Genomic DNA, 22275 nt, shown 5'->3' with positions numbered 1-22275 from the left:
AACACAGACTCTCCATATGCAAGTGTAACGTACACATGCGCAGCCTGTCTTGACCAGAACTTCAGAATGCCTCCCAGCTGAAGGTTTCACGCACTGAAAGGTTATTTTTATTTCATTTTGGACAGGCCTGCGTTAGCGTGGTTCCTCCAAACGTGAGTCACAGCTGACGCAGCGCCGTTTGCTTCCCTCTAGCGGCGGGCGTGTGTCACTGCGCCCCGCCGAGGAGGAGGCAGCAGGAATCGGGCATTCCGGTCATTACACTTGACGATCGGCACGGTCACGCCGTCGCTGCGGCGAGACGCGTCAACGAGACACTTATTTCGTTAGTTTCAGAGCACGATGACCACATCGTGAGCACAAAGGTGGGAGGCTACAAGAGACGACCGCAGTGGCAGCAGCAACAGGTAGAGTCGCCTTTTTTACATTCCTTACCTCGTAATTCAACAAGGCGTCTGAAGCAAGCGCGGAAGTTGCTTATGGCCCGCTGTAGGGCCCTCATGTGGTTTTCCTGTCGGACCAGAGAGCATCTGAGGTTCTGGTGTCCAACAATGGTGGATGAAGCCTGTTTTTAATCGCAAGTGGCATCAACGTTGAGGATCTTCTCACCATGACGGGCCACAAGAGGCAGGTAGGTGATCCACAACCTTCATATTAACAACTGGAATATTAATGCGAGCTGTGCAACGGAGAAACACCTGCTTTGCCAGAAGAAATAAGGGAAAACAGTGGAATTTTCATTCCAAGTTCCAGAGGCAAGCTCCGACTGCAGGATAGATACAGGCAGCTGAGATTCCACAGGTCTCAGACACAAACTGTGTCCCACCACATTATAACCGTAGAGGTTTGGTAATGGAGCCCCTTCTCTGTTTGGATGGAGAACATGTCCATCCCAGGTCGGGTTAGATCCAGTGTCCGCTGCCTGTCCTCCCGGTTCAACACGGATTCCTCCGGTGCTGCCTGACACACCCCCATGTGTCACCGGGAACAGGATTCTCATAACCTCTCTGCTGCTTTGATGAAGCCAGATTAACTCGTATCGAAGTCACCACGTTCATTTACTGCAGTTTAAATGAGAACTCCTCCACTTCCCACATGTGGCTGCTACATGCTCTGCATGGGGGATAATGTTGGTTTCCATTTTTGTTGTTGCAGCCCAGTATCGAGCTACTGGAGTTAATGGGAGTGGTGAGAGAGAATGGAAATGAGCAGATGTCGTTTCCTCCCGTGGTAAGAAGCTGATGTGCCTTCAAAATCACAGTTTTAGACCCCGCTTGAGCTTTTGTAGTCTAAAGCAGGAGGATTATTTTTGTCACCCAGCATACACCTCTGTCCTACGACTACGTCCTGGTTGCCAAGACGATTGAAAACCAGCAGCGGGAGGCGTTCAAGAAGCAAATCGAATACATCGAAGAGCTGAAGAAAAAGAACATTAAAGTCACTGTGAGCATTTGCTGCAGACCAGGTTTCTCTTCCCCGAGCGGCCCTCTAACCTGATCAACATTTATTTCAGAAAATTATAAACGACGACCTCGTTTTTTATGGGATTCAAGCACCCAAAGAAATCTTTGAGAAGTACAGGTACCTGCTCAAAGTGTCCGATGCCTGCAACTGGAGTTCGGATCAGAATACCGTCCCGCTCAGCACCCGGTAGGTCCGACTCAGACATTTGCGACTCTGACTTGATATTAACGACACTGTTATTACCGATGAATTAATAAGGACGTGAGGAAGGAGGCAACGCTCCTGATGTAGCGGAGCGGCAGAGGTGGGGGGGAGCGCACCTGTTGCTTCAGTTTGGAATGAAATTTCACTTCCCAGTCCGCTACGTCGGTTAGCAACCCCGAAGCTCAATGTTAGCGCCATGTGTGCATAATGTGGTTAAAAACATTTATCTCAAACACAGTCAACTGGGACTATATCACTTATTTTAACTTTAATGTCACCGGTTCAGTCACAAACCATCGTTATTCATGCCCTTTATTTCTGTCCCTGTTTCAGGATCAGGATTGTCCATTTCATCTTGACTCACACGCCGATTCAGTCTGGAGGTGAGAAAAACCTGCCGCGCCTTGGTTTAATGTCCAATCCGACGCCTCAACTGTCGCCTTTCTCTGCTCCCCAGAGAGTTTACGGGACCTCATGAAGATGAAGGTCTTTGAAGCCAGGTTCTGCTTGCATGAGGTGAAGAGATAAAGATTTATGAAAACTGATTAGGCTGCACGCTTGACACGTCGAATACCCGTAAGAACGAAAGCAAAAGCGAGCTCCTGGCGCCTCCGGTGGTTGTTTCTGCTGGAGAAGAGACGTCTAAAATGATGAAGCGAAACTCGGCTTCATCCTCGGGAAACAATAGATCATCGCAGGTGAAGAATGTGCTAAAGAGAATTCATCGTGAGTCACCATGACGCAGTGAGCCAGGCAGCGCCGGGAGTGAGTGGGCGGGAACGTACACTGACATATGAACCCTCGCTCGGTTTCCGCGAGAACGCCCCGGCCGCGTTTCCGATGGCGGCGGACGTGCGCATCATTATTCACGCCGCCGAAGCTTCGTGTCTGATCTTCGCGTTGTTTCTCGCCTTCCAGAAAAAGAAACAGAAAGAGCTGAAGGAGAGCTGGGCACGATGGACCGCCTGTCTCCAAGGGCAACCCATAACTGCTGTCAGGTTGAGACCGCGCCGCATCACCACTCTGCCCTTTACAGTCGCAATTATTGCAGCCTTATTGTTTTTCTGCTGTGAAGTGGCCGCCGGCGTTCGGCGTCGGTGCGCCCACGCAGGCGCCATTTAAAATGTAGCGCCCCTGCTAGTCAGTTGCTCACTGTAATACAGGAATATACCATCACCATCATGAAACTGGCCACATGTGAGTGGATATATGTGTGACCTCGTGACCTTTGCTCTTTCCCTCATGTCAGGAACTACTTTGGGGAGAAGGTGGCCTTGTACTACCTGTGGCTGGGCTGGTACACGTATCTTCTCATCCCGCCCGCTCTCATCGGGGTCATAGTCTTCCTTTATGGCCTGGCCTTCTTCAACAGCTCGCCTCTCATGTGAGCGTCCTCGCCGACCCCGCCGTATCTGTGTCGCCGGCTCGGCGCTGAACCCTCCGCTCTCTTACAGAAAGGAGGTCTGCGACGCCGACACGGTCATGTGCCCGCTCTGCGACCGCAGGTGTAAAGTGTGGCAGCTGTCTGACACCTGCACGTATGCCAAGGTACGACCACGTGCGCTCGGCAGACGGCTCAAAGTTGTCCCGTTGGTTCTGTCCTCACCCCGGCTTATTTGCCCCCGCAGGTGAGCCTGCTGTTCGATAATAATGGTACGGTCCTGTTTGCAATGTTCATGGCAGTGTGGGGTGAGTTCCACGTCACGTCGTTTTTTTTGATAACATATAATAATTCCATCTCCCTAAACTTCGATATTTCTGTTCATATTAAACAAACCCTTTATCCGCCTCAGGCTTGTGTTATGCAAGTTGGATGTTTATGTAACGCACGCGCTGCCAAGGAAATGCAACATCCCCACCTTCTCATCTCAATCATTCCCAGCCATCTGGCTACGGGGGAGTTCAATCCGTTCATGTGCCATCTTTAAAACATTGAAACTGAGCAGGATGCCAGAGGCTGTTGCTGGTATCTGCTCAGGGTAACCTGCTACCAAGCTAGCTCTGAGCGCTCCTCTCTGGCCGCCAGGCGTTGGCGTGTTTTATGTGAGATCTGACAGCTTCACTATTCAGGAAGTTCCTGTCAGGTACTTGGTACAGATCAGATTAGTAAAAGGAAACTTCGCTGCCTGTTTTCTGCGAAGCAGTGGTGTTTTTGATCTCTATCAGACCCGCATCTGCTGATTAATGAAAGTGGTGTTTTGATTGCAGCTTTAAAGCAAATAAGACATTTCAAGGATCTTTTAGTCAACTACAATTAACTTGTGCTGTTTCACCGTGCAACAGCGACGCTGTTTCTGGAGTTCTGGAAGCGGCACCGGGCTTCATACGTATGTGAATGGAAGGTTTCTGACTGGTGTGAGGAGGAGGTACCGTCACTTTTCGCTTGTTCCTGCTCTGGAATTGCATTTCAGTAAAGGCACCATCAACGTTGGGGTTGAGTGTTTTAGAGTGTTTTAACTGACCGTAGGAGGAGCTGATCCTAGAGATCGTCAACAACGTCAACTGCGAGCCTAAAAAGTACAAGCACTCCTACCTGCGCAGCACGCTGGTGCTGATCTGCGTCACCGCCATGGTGGGTGGCGTTTTCACTCTCTTCTGGACGGTCAGACTCGTGTCTACGGTGACTGGCGAAGACAATCGTGCGCCTTTTTGTTCCTCACAGATATTGGTCATCATTGGTCTGACACACGCCCTGGTGGTGTTCAGGGTGATCGCCGCTGTGCTCTTGGCCGAGGGATCGTGGGAGTTCCTTAGCAACCACTCCAACACCGGAGCCATGATGCTGGGGGCCGTCCTGCATTACCTCATCATCACCGTCATGACCCGGGTACGCAGGCAGCAGCGCCAGGGGCTCGGTCTCCTGTCGGCGGCGTCCTCTCTGACTCTGATCTCGTCTTTGTCTCTGCAGATCAACCGGATCGTTGCCATGAAGCTCTGCGAAATTGGTAAACCCTCAATTTAAAGACTTGAACTGATCCGGGTTGCGAGCTCGCTGTGTTGTGTTGTGCAGGGGTTTGGATGAGTGCAAACAGAATTAGCAAAACAGCGCCGACGTCAGTTGAAGCAGCAGCAACAAACCGCATTATTCAGCCCTATGGTCATCAAGCACTGACAGTAGTTCAGTCTGAAGTGGGACAGCAGGTAATCAGGCAGGAAGTAGGTCAGAGGCACACGGGCCAGGCAGATAAGCGGCGGCAGGTTCAGAGACGGGACGTTTCCTCAGAGGGACATAAAGTTGTTTTCTTTAGAGCCCTTGTCTTATGTAAAGTCAGTGTAGTTCTGCATTATGTTGGACCCAAAGTGGGTCAGGTAACGGTGAGATTGTGGCTTTTACCCGATCCTGACATGGGGTGTGTCTCGATTAGAGGAAACGCGATCTTTCGCTGCCACGGAGAAGAGCTTCACGGTCAAGATGTTCACCTTCCAGTTCTTCACCTATTTCTCCTCCCTCTTCTACGTGGCCTTCTTTCTGGGCAGGTAAGAACAATGTCATAACTCAAGGTCCAGATGTACGAAACGCTTGGGACTCGTGGGCCAGCTAACGCTAATCGTGTTTTGCTTCCCTGACATGCACGGCAGGATAAATGGTCACCCTGGTGGTTATGTTCGAATTGCAGGGAAATGGAGGCTGGAGGAGGTAAAGCATGAATTGTTTTCACCTCCAAGGTTGAAATCAGGCCTCTGTTAACGCTGGACTTTGTCCCTCCCCAGTGTCACCCCAGCGGATGCCTCACAGACCTCTTCATCCAGATGGCCATCATCATGGTGCTCAAACAAACCATCAGCAACATCTTCGAGTTCACCGGCCCGTGAGTGCAACCGGCCGCTGCGATTGGTGTGTGTTGATGGCAACGCACGTGACTCGTGTGTGTCGGGGTTCGTCAGCTGGTTCCACAGGTGGCTGAGGAGGAGAAGGACCCAGAAGCTGCAGAGGAAATGCGCCCACTGTTACCTGAAAGACGAGCAGGAGGCCAAAGACGGAGACGAGCTGTGCGACAACTGCAAGCTTCGAAACTGGCTGAGCAACTACCGTCTAAACAACGTGGACTCCTTCAGCCTCTTCAACGAGTTCCTGGAAATGGGTCCGTGCAACACTCGAGACGCACAGCGGAATCTTGTTTTTCGTCTAATATTCGCCGTTGCCGTGTTCTTAGTGATCCAGTTCAGCTTCACCACCATATTCGTGGCTGCGTTTCCACTCGCCCCTCTGCTGGCCCTCATTAACAACGTCATCGAGATACGCTTGGACGCCATCAAGATGGTCACGCTGGAGCGCAGACTCGTTCCCAAGAAGACAAACGACATCGGTGAGGGTGACTGTTCAACCGCTCGCTCGCGCCACGCCAGTTTGTTCAGGGTCGCGGTCTCTCTTCTTCAGGCGTGTGGATCAACGTGTTGGAGGCCATCGGCGTCTTGGCTGTCATCGCAAACGGGCTGGTCATCGGCGTGTCTTCGGACTTCATCCCCAGACTGGTGTACCGCTACCTCTACGGGCCGTGCGCCAACGGTACCGTGCCAGATATCGAGTAAGGAGGGACTGCTGGGACCTACTTTATCCTGTCCGGTTCTGAGCGATAACTGACTTCTCTCCTTCTCTCTCCTCAGCTGCATGACCGGCTACATCAACAACAGCCTCTCCATCGCCCGGATGGGCGACCACAACATTCTCAACGAGTTTTCCCCTAATCAGATGGTGACCGCGGGCGGCCTGAATGTCTCCCACTGCAGGTTTGATCTTATGTCTTACATCTTATCATCATGTGGAGTTTATTTTAACGTAGCTGTGAGGTGGCTGCTGGGTACTTAAAGCAGTTGGGAGGAGGCGCTACTTTCCTTACCGCAGCCCGCCACCAGGCGTCTCACTGTTAACAAGCTCATGTGTCTTTGGTCTTTTTGTGTCCTAAATTGTTCACACTAAAGGGCCCATTTCTCTTTGCAGCTACAAAGATCACAGGAGCAACGAAGATTACAGTTTGACTCCGCAGTTCTGGCTGATCTCAGCCGTTCGCTTCGCGTTTGTCATCCTGTTTGAGGTGAGTCGGGAAGCCCAGCAGCACAACCGAGACCATCCAGGGCCTGGTACCACGTTAGCATAAATGAATTTGGGCTGCGTAAATACAGAGGTTAGCATGCCGATGAGCTAGCAGCAGCTCCTACCTGAGGACAAATTCATTTGATGACGTTCTGGATTAACTTTCTTCGTCTCACTTCAATAGAATAGCTTTATTGTCATCATGCCCATAATACCAGTTGATCCAGTGAGGCCATATCTGGTGCATGCAGATACAGTATAACACCTTTAAAAAGAGATGAATATCACACCTGAAAATACCGTCAGAGGTTAAAAATGAGCTGACATTCCTGACATTCTTTTCTTCCGCCCACAGCACATCGTCGTCATATTCAAGTTCGTGGCAGCGTGGTTCGTGCCGAGCGCTCCCATGCAGGTCAAGAACGACAGACTCTTTGACAAACTCAACAGGCTAAAAGAGGAACTCAGGTGAGTCACCAACAATATGCAGTCAGACAGGTGAGGTGGCTGGTTTAGTTTTGATCTGAAATAATGTCCCACGGGAACTGCACGAGGTCATGAGGTCGACTCCTGATCAGTCTGATCGTCATAGCTAAGATGACCTTAAGATGATCACATTTGATTCTCTCTTTCCAGCTCGTCTGAAGCCTGACGGCATTCGAACGCTGCGCCCCAGTGAGGTCGTTTCCTCGGCGCTGAAGCTTCTGGACCGTCGCAGGGATCCGGCCTTGGATCACGGCTCTGTCGGCTTCGGACGGAGGGCTCGGACACGGACCAGATCGTCCAGACTGTCCAGCAAATGCACAGATGAGATGACAATTGTACAGTAATTAACTTTACTGGCTGCATCTGCAATGAGATAGTTCTATTCAGAGAATGCACTGATGTCTTGCTGGTGAAGCCTTTCTTTTTGTGAGACGTGCTTGAGCGTTTTTATGGAACGTGCGGCGTTAATTTAAACTGCTATTGCCTGCAGATGTGCGTTAAAACGATGCCTTATATTGAAGGAAAAAAGAGCTGCGGTGAATGTGATTTCTGCACTCTGTGCTGATTGTGCCATTTGTAAATCAAGCAACTTGTGTTTTGCATTAAAATGCAGTATTTTATATGAAGTGAGAGTGTGTGATTCGCCTCACGTAATGTGTTTTAGATATAAAACTATTTGCTGATGGTGTTGACAGCCTTATTTGTACTGACAAAATGATTGACGGACAGTGTTTGTTGTTTGCTTAATGACATTTTTCATTCCATTATCTAATAAAATATTATTTAATACATGTTTATGATTTACTGCGTTTATTTATTCATTTATTTTTAATGCCCACGTTATTGTCGTTGGGAGCCAAAGCATCAATCTTCCCATTGCAAATTTACTTTTATAAGTGATTCTTTTTTGGGAACAAACCGACTGTGGCTGAGGGTTCGGGTGGCGCTCTGGCGCCCTCCTCTGGGCGGCTCTGTCCTCACAGCCAACCGTCGCCGCGCACAGGTGGAAGCCGGCGAGCGCGTCACGTGGTCACGGAGAGCCAATGGGCGGCGCCCTCAGGTTTGACCAGGTGCAGTTGCGGACGTTCCCGACCGCGCTGCGCGTCTGCTCGCGGCTACTGAAGTGTCATTTAGTGAGGGGAAGTCTCGGGGCCAGTGATGTAGTTCCAGCGGATGAGGAAGGACGAAGAGGAAGACTCCGGCCCATGGCGTTAACTGTCGCCCTCGTACTGGTGTGCGCCCATCTATGGAACAGGAGCTTCCTCGCGGCTGGTAGGATCATATAAACTGGACTGGGCTGAGGGTTCGGCAGTCAAGTTTAAACTTTCTATGGCTCGACGACTATTTTCGTGAAGCAAAATCGGGGCTCTGGCTCGCTGGATTCAGCCTTTTAAACACTTGTTGGAGATACGAGGTCAACAATCTTGGGGTCACTGGGCTCGGGGTCACCGTATCTGTCCCAGTCACGCGCCGTTGCCGGGGAACAGAAGGACAAGACCGGACTTTGGACCCGATTGAGTGTCCCTTTGTTTATAAAATATTGGTGTCGTTTTGACGTGCGCGGTGAGCGCATGCGCTGTATATCTGGAATAACGAGTTTTGAAACGTCGGGGCCCCTTATCGAGTTTGTGTGCCTGAGATTGATTGCGGTTCCGATCCGTCTGGTCAGTTTTGTCCAGACAGTCCGGTCCTCACAGTGGATCCAGGGCCTGTATGCAAACCGCGGTCTCTAAAATTAAGGGAGGATCACGTGACTCCGCCTCTGTCTCTGTTTGCAGCTCAGTCGTGCGTGGATGAGTCCAGAGTGCAGGAGCACGTGGTCGCTGCGGGTCCCCAGGAGCCTCCTTACCGGCTGAACTGCCCCCTGGAGCCTCCCTCCCCCCTCTTCAAACCTGCCTGGCAGAAGGACTGTCGTCGCCTCCCTGGACAGGATGGAAAAGCATACTTGGACTTTGCCTCTGTCAGTTTGGAAGACCAGGGGAATTACACCTGCGTGCACCAGGGCAACAGCTCGGCCTCGTTTACCCAGCGCCTCCTCGTTAAAGGTACCTGTAAATACACTTTTCCAGCCTGCCACCGTGTTAGAGGGTGAAGGCGGTCGTGGAACACCTGCAGGCTCTGCTGCCCGGGCTGGTCCTGGACATGAAGGCCTCCATTGTCCGCAGCTCTGTAACAGCAGTGTGTTTTGACAGAGTCCTCGTGCACCAAAGCTCCAGTGTTCAAACCAAATGGGAACGTGACCACGTACCTGGGGCATGTGGGCTCCGAGGTCACACTCAACTGTACTGCGCTCTTGTACGTGGAGCCGGGAGAGGAGCAATGTGACACCACGCTGCAGTGGAGGAGAGAGAGCCGGCCCCTCGGCAACCACACGCTTTACATGCAGAACACCACGTCCTGGTGATTTGAAGCTTTTAAAGCATCATCTTTCCATTATTGATGATGCACATGCATTAATCACAAGTACTGAAGAGTAACAGACCTTCCTTTTCAGGTCTCCTGTTGTTGGTCAGCTGATGGTGAACAGTCTTCTGACCATCAGCCTCACTGAGCACGACGATGTGGGGACGTACAGCTGCACCGTCAGGAACAGTTCTCTCCAGTTCCACGTGCGCAGCATTAGTACCGGTAAGTACGCTTTGGTTCTTAAAGGTGTAACCCTCCCACTGGATTTATGAATCAAGGCTTTTTATTTTCATAATTAGACAACACTCCAGATGAAGTTGCCCCATCTGTCTGTTCTATCCGTTCCCAGCCTTATTAAAACTGCCCAGCAGGGGGCGATATAACCATGGGCAGCACTTTAGACAGAAACCATGAAGGTTATTGTATTAAAACAATTTCAGGAGATATCTGGAGATGGCAGTAAGCAGTCCAATTCCCTGGAATAGTATTACTTTCAAAGAGTTTGGATATAGCAATAGCTTAGCACAGCGTGGCTCTGTCCGTATGGCCTGATTATACTGGAATCTTCTTCGGCCAGGCGGTCCCAGCCACACCGCGGCGGTCGTCGCAGCCATCCTCCTCCTCCTCTTCCTGGGTGTTGCTGCTGTCGTGTTCTCCAGGTGCCACCTGAATATCAAACTCTGGTACAGGAACTCTTACGGGGACTACGAGCTCAACGGTAAAAACCTCTCGTCACGTCCTGTTCGAACACTGTGCAGAACAGTGAGTTGAGTCCGTCTCCACGTCCTCAGATGGGAAACTGTACGATGCCTACATCTCCTACGTGAACAACGACCACGACAGGAAGTTTGTCAACTTTATCCTCAAACCTTACTTGGAGACTAAGAATGCTTACAAGGTGCATCTGAATGACAACGATGTATTGCCTGGAGGAGGTAGGAGCACGACTTCCAGTTAGCCTGTTGCCTCTTAGCTACATTGAAACTGTTGTTTCCTGTGTTTTAGAGGTTTCAGCTCAATGAATGTTTTATGTACGTCTATCCCTTCCTTCAACCAGAACCTTCCGCTGAGCTGCTGATGAACATGAGTCGCTCCCGGCGTCTTATCGTCTTGCTCTCGTATGCGTATCTGGAGCAGGAGTGGTGCTACGCTAACTTCAGGTGGGATTTCTGTCCCGTCCCGCCACATGATGTCAGTGTTGCTGTAACGCTGCCGTGCCTCCCTTCTCAGGCAGGGCCTCCTGCGCCTGCTGGAGCTGTGTCAGCATCCCGCTATCGTCATCGTGCTGGAGGGTCAGTCCAAACGCATGAGGCCCGACATCAAGCAGCTGATTGGCGAGCACCACCACCGGCTGACTGTGCTCACGTGGAGGCACAACTCCGTGGTGAGACTTCTGAGAAGACGGGAGCACTGTTTTATCTTTCAGCAGAGGAGGATTATTTGTATTTACTTTGTGTCTCTGCTGTTTAGATTCCTTCTTCTGTCTTCTGGAAGGAGCTAGCTTTAGCCATGCCTCGCAGGGTGGTCTACCGCAGTCAGTCTGCGGGTGACCCTCAGACCATGCTGCAAGACGACAAGGACCCGATGCTGACCCTCAACCCCGATTACCTGGACTGTCATTCAGACACTGACCCCGCAGGAGATCTGGGTAAGGGCAGCGATGACCCTGAGGTCAACAAAAGGTTGCCGCCCACTTGGGCATCACGCGGAGCATCATTAGTCCACTTTATGCAGCAGAATTGTCGTGTGTAAATGATCTACAATAAAATAAGCTCTTTTTCGTCCTGTTACAGGGCTACACCTCCCCGTGTATAAAGCTCTGGCCTGTAAAGCCCCCGTGCTCCCGGCTGTTCCCACCACTGCGACCGAGCCCAAACCCTCTGACATCGACGTGTCGGACCTGGGCTCTCGCAATTACGCAACCCGCTCGGACTTCTACTGTCTGGTCTCCGAAGCAGACATCTGATCCGCTCTCCTCTCTGTCCTGAACAGTGTTCATCTACTGCGTTGTGTTTAAAGCTTTTTCTTTTTAAATTTTAGAAATTGTACAGGAATGTATGTGGAATATTTGTGTGAACGAGTGGCGTAAATTATATGTAAAGACAGAGTTTCCTGCTGGATTCCCCAGCAGAGGGCAGAGTGCTGTCAGAAATCGCACGTTTGAAGGTCAGAAATGGAGTTGTTGCTATTTGTTAGCACGTTCAACTGTTTGTAATAAAGCAGTTTGAAACCAGGTCTTCTTCTTCAGCGCCTCGTGAAGCTCACCAAAGTGAGGACCGAGATGAGGGCGTAGCAGGGAGGGTCTGGTATCGTTCCTGTCTGAGCAGGAGCAAATATGTCAACAGGGCGTGGTCGGCGTTCCGCCATGTCAGCGACAAGCTCTGAGGCGCTACAGCAGAAATGACAGGTCGCCTTCTAATCGGTGTCTTTATTTGCTGAAAATACACGATACAGGTGTCAAAATGCAACACAAACACAACACAAATCAACACCGCACATCCGCGACGTCCGATTAAAATGTGATTTTTAAACAAAACCAAAGTTTTACAAGCAGAAGTTGCATTAACTTTCAAATGGACATTTAATCAGGTCATCTGATATTGCAGATGGTACTTGAGGAATCTTGATTTTCTATTTAGGAAATAAAATGTCTCAGCATTTGTTTAAAAAACCAACATTGATATGTTCTGATTCTGAGAAATAATGGCACAATTTTGACTTCTTACATGTGAGAAACACTAAAATACAAAAGTCTGAAGGTAGAATAATTTCTGAAAGACAACATTCAAATCTGAGCAAAGCTTTTTTTTTTCCCAAACTCCTGAGGTTTACATTCAACGACTACCTTTATTGAAAAAAAATGTACAAAGTTCATTGCTACACTATATAAAAAGGATATCTGCATAAAAGAGGACGCGCTATTTACAAAAAAAACACACTCTTGCTTGGCGGTGCGTGCACGTTGCCATCTGACAGAAGAAATCCCAGAATCCAAATGAAGAGAGTTCAAACTCAGAGTTACAGATCATCCAGCCATCAACAGTCCATGATCCGGAGCCACGTTTTGTTCAACTGTGCAAATCTGAGGGAAACAATAAACATGCGCGCGCACACACACGCACACACACTTTGTGTGTCTGTGTTGATGCAAAACTCGAAGCAAACGTTTAATAACCCTTCCAACTCCTGCTCAGGTAAGAGAATCTGCTCCAGGAGGGGCGAATGGGGGGAAGTGTGCAGCACTGGTGAGATGAGATTTCCCATGATCTTTGACTTAAACCATGTCTTCAAAATCCCGTCTCATGAACCCTTTCTGTAACACACACACACACACACACACACACACACACACACACACACACACACACACACACACATACACAGGTGTCACCAGGTGTATCCAAAGTGGCCAATCGGCCCACAATATACATTTAAATGTGTGTAATTATTTCATACAGCAACCCTCACTGTCAGACAGGCATTGAGACCATTTTGTTGCTCTGCTGAGACTTGTTCATGAGGATGTTCAAAAGGCAAATGCCGCACCCATGGGAGTGGAGAGTCATGAACTGTGAAAGCCAGTAAACCTACCTGGCCCTGCCCAAGAGGGGGGGGGGCAGGGCGGCGCAGGGCGGGACGGCAGGGTGGTGAAAGAACTGCAGTTTGAACTGATACAGGTGTACCGTAAGAGTACAGCCATCTGACTGACGGAATTCCGGGAAAGAAAACGTCATCTGATGGAGTCCTCCACCTCCACCCGCCCACTCGTTAACACACACACACACACACACACACACACACCCACACCCACACACACACACCCACACCCACACACACGCGCAGCCTTTCTCACGTGGCCACTGACACATGCAGAGGTGGAGCAGAATCCAACTTGTTCCTGCTTGTAGCAACATCCAGGACACTGGATACATTGTCATGGAACTCGTTTAAATCTGTTAAACTGACAGGTTCTTTACCGAAGGGAGAAATTATAAAGGGAAATCAGCGTCTCCCAACATCCCAATTATTAGAAGAATGAAACAAAAGTTGATATTTTGGAACGTTGAATGTATTCCTGCTTCCCTTCGATCAGGCTCCTCACCTGTCCTGCCCTCTGTTGTTTTGGAGATAATCGTGCATATTTACCTGCCGTTTCTGTACTTTTCTTACCGTTTTATATGTTTTGTGCAGCTTCTTGTACTGGAACATGTTGCACAGAACCGTTGACGCAGCTTTGGCTGCTTTAACCTTCCCAGAGCTAAAAGGAGAGGAGGAAGAAAACACTCGTGTTCACCACACCACTGGAGCCCATCATGGAACCGTGACCCAGTTACCTGACCGACCACTCACCTGTTGTCATGTGTGTCTTTGATGCCAACCAGTTTAGGCAGACCATCAAAGAAGGTGATGTCTCTGGCCGCCAGGTAGCTGCTGGTCACCAGGTTGTTGAGGACGCCGCAGATGTTGACCACCACCTCGCTGGAGGGCTCCTTCTGGTGTCCGTCAGCAGGGAGCTTGGTCACCAGGATGTTCACCACTTTTGTGGCTGCACCAAACACATAGGAATAGTCAGGATGACGTTCACCATCCACACGATGGAATGGAAAACAGCATCTCCGAACAGGAACGCTTCCAGCTACTTACGAGAGGAGTAGGATCATAGAGACGTCAAGAGAGGAAGACTTACACATGTCATTCTTGTCTTTGGCGTGTCGGGACATATTTCGAAGGAAGCCTGTGAGGGAACGCAGCTCCAGGTCATTGTTGGTGCGCAGGAGGTCGAGTATCACGGGCAGCATGCGCTCCTGCTCCAGGGCCACGCGGCTCAGCACCGAAGCCCACTGCAGGACAGAGACACGGCGGGTTGGGTTTATCATTTACTTCACCCCGATGGGCGTCATCCCAATAAGCTGCTTACGCGCTTGTCCCCAGCGGTGATGTTCTGCAGCGCTCCAGCGGCTGCCTCCCGGGCGGTGGAGTTGATCTCGCACTGATGCAGCACGCGGTTGTACACGCCCACGATCTGGGGGTGCCAGAGCCACTCCATCCCCTTGGGCACCCGAGCGACCTCGGTGAAAGTGGAGATGTCCTGGTTGTTGCCCTGTCAGGGAGACACAAGGCAGCGCTGTTGGGAGACGGACGGGCCGCTACAGGGACACCGGTGTCAGAGTCAAACGTACATTCTTGGCTTTCCTGCTTTGAGGTGTGAAGCAGCCGATGGCGTCGCCCTTCCCCGAGTCCTGACCTCTGGTGGGTCCTTCAAGGCGCATCAGGGCAGATGGAGGGATCTCATGGTAGAGTTGGTAGGAGAGGTTCCTCAGGATGCAGAGAGCATTTTCCACCCCCTAAAAACACGGAGATAGAGTCAGAGTTGGAGAGCAGCATCGGCTGTGCTCTTTCTTCCTCTTCTTCATGCCTCCCGCGTCTCACCTTGTCCTCGGACTTGTCATCGAGGGAAGATTTGATATAGTTCACCAGTGAATCTACGAGCCCCGGCAGCTCTCTCATCTGCTGGCGGGTCTTTTCATTCACTGAGCTCAGATTTCTGCACATGGGGGTGAGAGAGAGGGATCAGGAACTGATGTGGACTCGTCCAAAAGGATGAACGGGGGTCTTCATCAGAAAGACAAGCGTACCTGAGGCATCCAGTGGTGTTGTAGAAGATCTCACCCTCGGAAGGGGAAAGCGGGTTGCCAGACTCTCTCTCAGACAGGGGGATGAGGATCTTCTCCGTCAGCTCAGGGAGGGTCTCTCGTGCCAGTTTCTGCTTCAGGTTGTCTTTGGAAGAAAGATTCCACAGGATCCCTGCGCAGGTAGACAGCGGAGAGGATCAACTCCACCATTCTTGTCAAGGAACCAAAATACCTCAGCTTGCCAAAACCCTGAGAGGATCCACTGTGCAAACAAATGCCTGTATTTTTCAATGAGGCCTCTTACGGCTACACCATAAATCAGGGGAAGTGAAAAGCGGATTGAAGGGAGTGGAAGGTGCAGGCTCAAACACAGGCTCAGACACAGCCTGCACACTTAAGAGGGGAAGATTGGAGCTCTGCCTGCTGCTCTTCAAACGATCTACGATATGCAGAGGCCAGCGAATAAAGAGCGCACACATTCAATTTACAGTTTAGCAACAGAGGCCTCAGAATGTGTCCAGTCCTGGAGAAGACTGGTTACAATGCAGGGGTGTCGTCCTTCTCCGGTTCATCACGAGGACATACAGTCTTCGGACATCGTCTCCACATCAGGCATTTTCCTACCTGTGATGTTTTTGCGGAGCTCGTCGTCATTTTCCCTCAGAGCCTCGATCAGCTGCGGGATGCCGCCCTCCTCAATCAGCGCCACCTTGTTGTCCATGTTCTCAAAGATGAGATTTCGGGTGGCGCCGGTGGCGAAGCGCTGAACCTCCTGGTGCTCGCTGTTGAACAGCTTCACCAGCTCCCCGATGCCTTTCAAACGACGCACCTAGAGTGGCAGAAAGGTAAAGATGATGCTTCTTGTTACCTTTGCCTCCAGCTTTTCAGCATGTTTTTGGCCAGAATTTACAAAATTATGAAATTTTTACAAGATATTTGGTCAATAATAACCAAATCAAGTGGAGTAAAACATTACAGTGGCAAACTCTTATTCTGAAAAGACAATATGGACTCTTCTTTTGAGTTTTAAATCCTAAGAAATAAAAATTCCCCCCAACAAGAGTCAATCTTCACTCTACAGGCCTGTTCTGTCTGCGGGTCGACCCAGAAAAGAGTCGGAACAGCATTTATTTCATGTCAACAGTCCATTTCCATGTGCGTCTTAATAATAGCTGTGGACATTTCTAACCACTAGTTTAGTCTGGTTACCCACCGCGACTTTGGCGTCACTGTCGTTGTAACACTCGTGCTGAATGTAGGCGGCTCCCAGCACCTGCAGCTCCGGGTCGGGCTCGCCGAGGTGCTGCACCGCCGTGGGCATGTCCAAGGAGGTGATCCTACCAAAGGAGAAAATTCAGCTTAAAGGCTCGGAATGATGACACACTAAAACCGGCGTTTGACTGAAAACAGGAACGCTGTGTCAATTTCTGGAACCAATCCACAACACACAAAACCAGTCCCCCACCTCCCAGTGTGACACCTGACGACACGCACGATATTTACCTAAACAGATAAATGACACCAGCTTAAATCCAAGAGAATCAGTTACATTAAAAAAGGGCTGGTTCTGTAACATTCTTTCGACAGATAGCATTACTGCTATAAAATAGCTAAAAAGATCCGGTTCTCACTGATCAGCTGGATCAGGTTGTTGTTAGATTTGATCCTAGTTTTTAGGTTTATCTGTTTGATTCTGATGAAATCTAACTGGTCAAATGCCATCAGAAGTCCGAAGTGAGCGTCTCACCCGCTGAGGTTGCCCATGCTGACGCCCGTCTCCATCTGCCCGCCGTAGATGTCCATGCCCCTGCCCACGCTGTGCATGCTCTTCACAGACATGGCACGGGACAGGGTGCCTTGACGCTGCATGAGGTTCCCCTGAGATCCCATGCCCAGCCCGGATGCGATGAACCCCCCGTCCACTCTGTCCCCACCCACAGCGTAGGCGCTCCCGCCTGACATCTGGCGCTGCATGCTTCCGGACACCGACCCCATGCTCATCCGGTTGCGGTTGGTAATCCTGCTGATGGTGCGGTGAGCCGGGCCTTTGAAGGACGGCTGGTGGACGATCTCCACCTCTCCTCCAGACATGCCGGCGGTGCGTGAAAGCGTGCCGCTGAGGGACCGGTGTATGGGGAATGAAATGGTGCCTCCTCCTTGCCTCATGGAGCTATTGAAGCCGTTGACCGTGCCCTGGGAGTACTGGCGATTGTAGACGGCGTCCCGGTCCGAGACCATGCTGCCTGCATCGCTTCCATCTGCAATCCAGGGATTAAACTGACCCACCGCGGGCATGGGGACGGGCTCATGGTCCATCTGGCTCTGGTGCCTCACGGTGCCCTGGAAGTTGCCCATGCGCATATTTTCCTGGTAAAACCCGCCGCCGCCGCCGCCTCCAACGAACCCTCCGCTGACGCCTCCACCCCCAACGCTGATCTTGTGGTACTGGGGCATGTTGGGGCCGGCGGACTGGCTGCTAAAGCCTGACCGCTGAGTCATGAGCGGACCCTGAGGATGGAGAAGACAGTGACTCCGTGCCCGGGAAAGAACAGAACCGTCAGCCATTTCTGTCACTCGGCTCGTCACTCGACAAGCTCGGGGAGGAATTTAGAGGGCGGAACTCAAATCTCAGTGCTTGACACTTCACAGCTCAGTGTGAAATACCACACCCTGTGAGGCCCGGTGGAGCAGGTTAGGACCCCAGTGCCATTTGGTTATTTTCTACTGGATCTAGTCAGATGATGCATGACCTGATTAGCCAAATATTTAGAACATGTTCTAAAATTGCTGCAGGACTCACCATCGTTCTGCTGCCCGAGTACGCGAAGGAAGACTTAGAGCTGAAGTTCGGGGTGTAGCTGCTTGTTTGATAATTCATTGTCGAAGAGCCGCCATAGTCTTAAAGTGAAGAACAGGGAGAGAAAGCCACATATTAATACCGATGCCACGCAGCTGCAGCAACAGGGCCTTTTGTGAACTTTACCAACAAGAATATCATGTTTCAAGTTTATTGTAAACAGCTACATGACCCCAAGGACGATCCCATTAGTCTTAGTCTGTTTAACAGTAAATACCTTTTTTCCCTCCAATATTTATTCCCACATGCATCTGAAGTGGGAACAATGGCTCACTGGATTGATAAAAATGGCTCTGGGAGCTTTGAGTCGTCACTGAACGACAACCACGACCTAGCAGGCTAACCTAGCATTAACCACACCTGCTCAGAGTTCATATTGGCCAACCCTTAAATTCAGATACAATAGCAATATAAGCTTCAGTGTAGGCGCACAAGGCCGTGTAAAGATCAGATCTGTCGATTTCTTATATCGACGCCCCCCCCAACCCACGTTAAACCTGCAGAAGAACACGCATAGACACCGGACCCCAGAACATGACATTGTTGTTGACCCATGCATGAATATCTGCTGCATCGACAGATTCTTCAGCTCTGCCACAAACATAGATGTTAGACACACACACACACACACACACACACACACACACACACGCACACACACATCAGTCCGGACCAGTTGGCTTAGAAGTGACTGACACATTGCGTCTCTTGGCCCAGCCCCTACGACACGCACGCCTCGTAACAAGGCTGACTTTTTGCTGAGACTTGTCCACCTTTGAGCGATTAGTCAGTCACCCTCGCTCTCACGCGCACGTGCACAGCCTCTCACTTTCTGTTTGCAGGTTAAACCGGCTGCCTGGGACGGGCGCAGCGGCGGCTGAAAGTGATCCCATTACAACAAATATACTGAAATGACATTGGGGCAGAATTTGCCAGATCAGCAAATGCCGGTACAGCGCTGTGTCCTGATGACACCGGCAGCTCTGGCAGGGATCCACCGCAGGAGCCGACTTTATGTCACAAACGGGAGCGGGAAGTCAGCTTCATTCTCACATCAAGATCCTATCCTACGGCTGAGTTCTGATCAGGCTGTGGGGAGTTTAACAGACACCTGTAAGCTATGCACAGGTTATACAAGTAAACCCAGAGAGACATTAACCACAACTAGAAATGGAGGCTGTAAAGTTATGCATCAAATTTAAAGCAGGCCCTCAGGTGGAACGGCTCTAAAACAACAACCCACTGAGCCGTCAGCAGGTCCCACCGACCCTACAGGAATCAGGTGAACAGGTGAGAGCTGCAGATGGATATGAGGTGGATCGCGGCGTTGTTGCCTCCCATTAGAGCTCAGGGGCAAAAAAGACCCCACCCCCTTTACTCATGTTTGATTTTGACATATTTCTTCAGCAGAATCGTGTCAGTGATGCAGTCACGAAAGTTCAAGCAACCTCGGGGAAACGCCAGAACCGGAAGAGCGAGAAGATGATTCTTTGGCCATCCAACCTGACACGGAGCAGCTCTGTCGAGTTTGAGAAGGCTGCGAAGTATGAGAAGGTGGAGGAATGCTGTCACAAATCAGGCAGCGGCAGGCGCACGAGATTTATGAAGCAGACAAGACAAGACCGACTCGGCTTCGGGGATAATTTAACCACATCCGGCCGAAAAAAAATGTGTGTTTTCACAACACAATGAGCAAAAACTGTAAGTTATTAAGTGCAGACCGGCTGCGGGTCACCAGACGGAGCCATTGTGGTGTTTACGCCCAGCTCAGGCAGACAGCGGTGGAAAACACCCCAGACACAACAGCGCGTTCTTGCGACACATCATCACAGGTATCTCTAACCATCAGCTCCTGGACCTGAGTCAGACCTGAAACCCAACTCCACGGAGGGCGGCCTTCTGACTCGGCTTACTATCGAGCGCGCTCATGAAAGCAGCACTTGTTCCAGCCTGTTACACATTAACCCTTTCTGGGAGCTGCGCTGTGGAAGACCAGCATGCGGCTCAGTTCCAAACCAGCTGAGTGAGCAGGCCAACAAATCCCATCCAGGCTGACAGGAAACAGGTCTGCAGGACCTTTGCACACACACAAATACAGGTGACAGCGGGGGCGTCAAACTGCCCAAATCCACAGATCAAATCCTAAATTCTTACCCTAAATAAGTTCAACGTCATGTGTGGGTGTGAAAGTGTGTTTTTTTTAGTATTTTGGACTCGCCCAGTCTTCAAATTCTATGTCATTTTATGTTAAGATAACATACCTGGGGGGAAGCATCTCCGTGGGAATATGGTGATAAGGCACTTTGGTTACTCTGCATATAATTACATAATCACACACGCAGGCGCACGCTCACGCAAGGTTTCATGAAAATCCAGCCAATGTTTCCAAACCTACGGGCCGAAATCGGAAACACAAACACAAAGAAAGCACAATAGTTCCGCAGCTGCAGCTTTCTGTCCTCTCATTTAGCTGCTGCAAAGCCAAAAAAATCGAGTCAGTCATTCGGCCGGAAGAGCGCGATCAGCCACCTGTGTCACCTTTACCTGCAGCTTTAGTTTCTCCCCGAGCACAACTCCGTCATGCGCGCACTTTACGCGGAAACGCGGTAACCAAGTTCAGATCCACAAGGTGACAACAGAAGCGGGGGTTTACCTGACATGGCGTAGTGCGCGGCTGATCCATTCTGACGCGGAAGTGTGGACTTCTCCGCCAGTCTCATCTGAACCTGCTGCTGGACGCGCTGAGCTCTGGACACCTCGTCCGACGCGGAACTCCCGTTCACCAGGCGGATGTTCGACGGGAGCCCGTAGGTGGTCACCAAGCTGTTGGGCTGTAAAGCGGACAGAAACACGCCGTCTGAGGCCACGGTGCTCATCGTGTCAAGTTTGGGAGAAAAGAGTCAGACACGGTGGTGCGGACAGGCCGTCTGCGCAGCTACGACTGCGGAGGAGCGCAGGAGCGCACGGAGCGGCGGCGCGCCTGGAGGTGGAGCCTCCGAGCCCACAGAGAGCACCTGAAGCAAAGGTAGCCTTCCTCCTGGAAGGGTTGCGACAGGTCCCCTCCTAGATATCGCCGTGCTGTCTGCCCCCAGGGTAGCGTCACTGTTATTAAGGCAATTCGCCCTGAACATCATTAAAACGCCCTTCAGGTCCCCACAGAGACTGTAAATGACAACCCTGCAACGGCCCTCAAATTCACCGTCATTCGCCACCTTTAATGACGTTTGAATGACTCAGATTCATTATTTAGGCTGCTAATCCGCCGTTGTGACACGTTTGTTTTCACACTGAAGCCTAATTCACTCTGTATACCAACGCCACTACCAACCTGTTGAATCCACACTGGTTTCCTGACACACTGGAACTTCATTTTTGCTTTAATACGGTTTTTATTCGTACTTTAATATTGCTGGAGTCCACTAAGAATCCCTAAATCCCCATTCATGCGGGGGAACAACAGTGTGTTTAGCAGTTTGTTTTTTCAGTTTTCCATCAACGATCACCTTCTGCTCCACCAAAGCTGCTCCTCAACGTTAGACTTATTTTTAGATAGAAGTTTTCTTGGTGAGAATAAAGCACAGGGAACATTTGCAGGTGTGTTCTAGTTGGTGTTATTACGCGGGGCCACACCTCAGGTTCCTCTGTTTCTTTAGGCCTTTAGAAAACTATGAGTCACTGTAACCGGCACAAATAAACACATATCTGGAGGGAATGGTGATTTCTGAGCTGTAATATCTACCTGCCTGTTAATAAAGTTAAAAATCAATTTTTATAAAATTGTAATTTAAGAGAATCTCTGTCCTGATTTTATGGGGTCAAAGGGGCCTTTTCGTTAAGCTCCACGAGTTACTCAGCCAATTAAGCTCTCCGTAGATACCAGCAGGTCAAAGTCCCTTAGCTCACTACAGCAGGGGGGACGTCCTCCTCCCTCTGCTCCACACTAGCTCCTCATCGTGCATCACCTGTGCAAACAGTCTTTTACATATGTGACAAAACATGACGCCATGTTGCCCAACAGGCCTCGGGTGAGGAGAGAAGCTCCTGCCTGGGCCTTGAACATCAGTGGAGACCTCCGTAAATGCATAACCTTACTCACCATGACCATGGTGGCTGCAGACATTCCTCTCAGATGTGCACTGGCTGGACGTTCGGGCTGATCTGGCGTGGCCCGAAAGAGCATCAACAGTTACATTCAG

At 50.5% G+C, this 22275-nt stretch overlaps 3 protein-coding genes across 7 annotated transcripts; 2 read left to right on the top strand and 1 right to left on the bottom strand.

Annotated features, from left to right (window-relative positions):
• The first annotated feature begins 212 nt into the window (after nt 1-212).
• Nucleotides 213-7968, top strand: LOC101077036 (anoctamin-9). Of its 3 annotated transcripts, none has more exons than XM_011607663.2 (25): nt 213-404; nt 521-628; nt 1153-1227; nt 1318-1440; nt 1511-1647; nt 1999-2048; nt 2123-2181; nt 2584-2663; nt 2915-3049; nt 3120-3213; nt 3294-3354; nt 3949-4031; nt 4133-4237; nt 4328-4492; nt 4574-4610; nt 5031-5142; nt 5245-5302; nt 5377-5474; nt 5551-5747; nt 5820-5972; nt 6044-6191; nt 6271-6393; nt 6605-6698; nt 7053-7165; nt 7334-7968. In XM_011607663.2, the coding sequence occupies exons 2-25, from the start codon at nt 608-610 to the stop codon at nt 7347-7349; spliced, it is 2337 nt and encodes a 778-aa protein (XP_011605965.1). In that variant the 5' UTR covers nt 213-404; nt 521-607; the 3' UTR covers nt 7350-7968. The 3 variants fall into 3 exon arrangements, with proteins under 3 accessions (XP_011605965.1, XP_011605964.1, XP_029697590.1); XM_011607662.2 differs by having other exon boundaries at nt 491-628; XM_029841730.1 differs by having other exon boundaries at nt 213-628.
• A 420-nt stretch (nt 7969-8388) lies between these two features.
• sigirr (single immunoglobulin and toll-interleukin 1 receptor (TIR) domain) lies at nt 8389-11555 on the top strand. Its single transcript, NM_001280012.1, is given in 10 exon segments — nt 8389-8455; nt 8962-9228; nt 9376-9583; nt 9678-9811; nt 10167-10307; nt 10381-10524; nt 10647-10749; nt 10820-10973; nt 11060-11237; nt 11383-11555. Coding segments are annotated over 10 exon segments (1569 nt in total).
• Nucleotides 11556-12001: 446 nt separating this feature from the next.
• pkp3a (plakophilin 3a) lies at nt 12002-22252 on the bottom strand. 3 transcript variants are annotated; one of them, XM_011607659.2, is made up of 14 exons: nt 22176-22252; nt 20733-20910; nt 18023-18120; nt 16970-17730; nt 16436-16559; nt 15847-16051; nt 15226-15394; nt 15020-15134; nt 14770-14934; nt 14508-14690; nt 14277-14430; nt 13940-14135; nt 13760-13847; nt 12002-12902 (listed from the first exon to the last, which is right to left on the bottom strand). In XM_011607659.2, exons 1-14 carry the CDS (start codon nt 22197-22199, stop codon nt 12864-12866), a joined length of 2499 nt encoding a protein of 832 aa, XP_011605961.2. In that variant the 5' UTR covers nt 22200-22252; the 3' UTR covers nt 12002-12863. The 3 variants fall into 3 exon arrangements, with proteins under 3 accessions (XP_011605961.2, XP_011605963.2, XP_029697588.1); XM_011607661.2 differs by lacking the exon at nt 22176-22252 and having other exon boundaries at nt 20733-21126; XM_029841728.1 differs by lacking the exons at nt 20733-20910; nt 22176-22252 and adding an exon at nt 20341-20665.
• Between the last annotated feature and the right edge of the window lie 23 nt (nt 22253-22275).

Source organism: Takifugu rubripes, chromosome 9 (genome assembly GCF_901000725.2).
Source record: "Takifugu rubripes chromosome 9, fTakRub1.2, whole genome shotgun sequence".
Taxonomy (NCBI): domain Eukaryota; kingdom Metazoa; phylum Chordata; class Actinopteri; order Tetraodontiformes; family Tetraodontidae; genus Takifugu; species Takifugu rubripes.
Note: the sequence above shows the minus strand (reverse complement) of the source record. Positions and strands in the feature narration are given on the sequence as shown.

What these genes read in the sequence shown, in the direction of transcription:
- LOC101077036 (XM_011607663.2), top strand. Translation starts at nt 608, where the DNA reads ATGACGGGCCACAAGAGGCAG. An exon ending in ACCGTCCCGCTCAGCACCCG is followed by an intron (nt 1,648 to 1,998) that starts GTAGGTCCGACT and finishes TCCCTGTTTCAG; the next exon opens with GATCAGGATTGTCCATTTCA. An exon ending in GGAAATGGAGGCTGGAGGAG is followed by an intron (nt 5,303 to 5,376) that starts GTAAAGCATGAA and finishes GTCCCTCCCCAG; the next exon opens with TGTCACCCCAGCGGATGCCT.
- pkp3a (XM_011607661.2), bottom strand. Translation starts at nt 20,955, where the DNA reads ATGAGCACCGTGGCCTCAGACGGCGTGTTTCTGTCCGCTTTACAGCCC. An exon ending in CGCGCACTACGCCATGTCAG is followed by an intron (nt 18,121 to 20,732) that starts GTAAACCCCCGC and finishes CTTCACTTTAAG; the next exon opens with ACTATGGCGGCTCTTCGACA. An exon ending in CAAAGACAAGAATGACATGT is followed by an intron (nt 14,136 to 14,276) that starts GTAAGTCTTCCT and finishes TGTTTGGTGCAG; the next exon opens with CCACAAAAGTGGTGAACATC.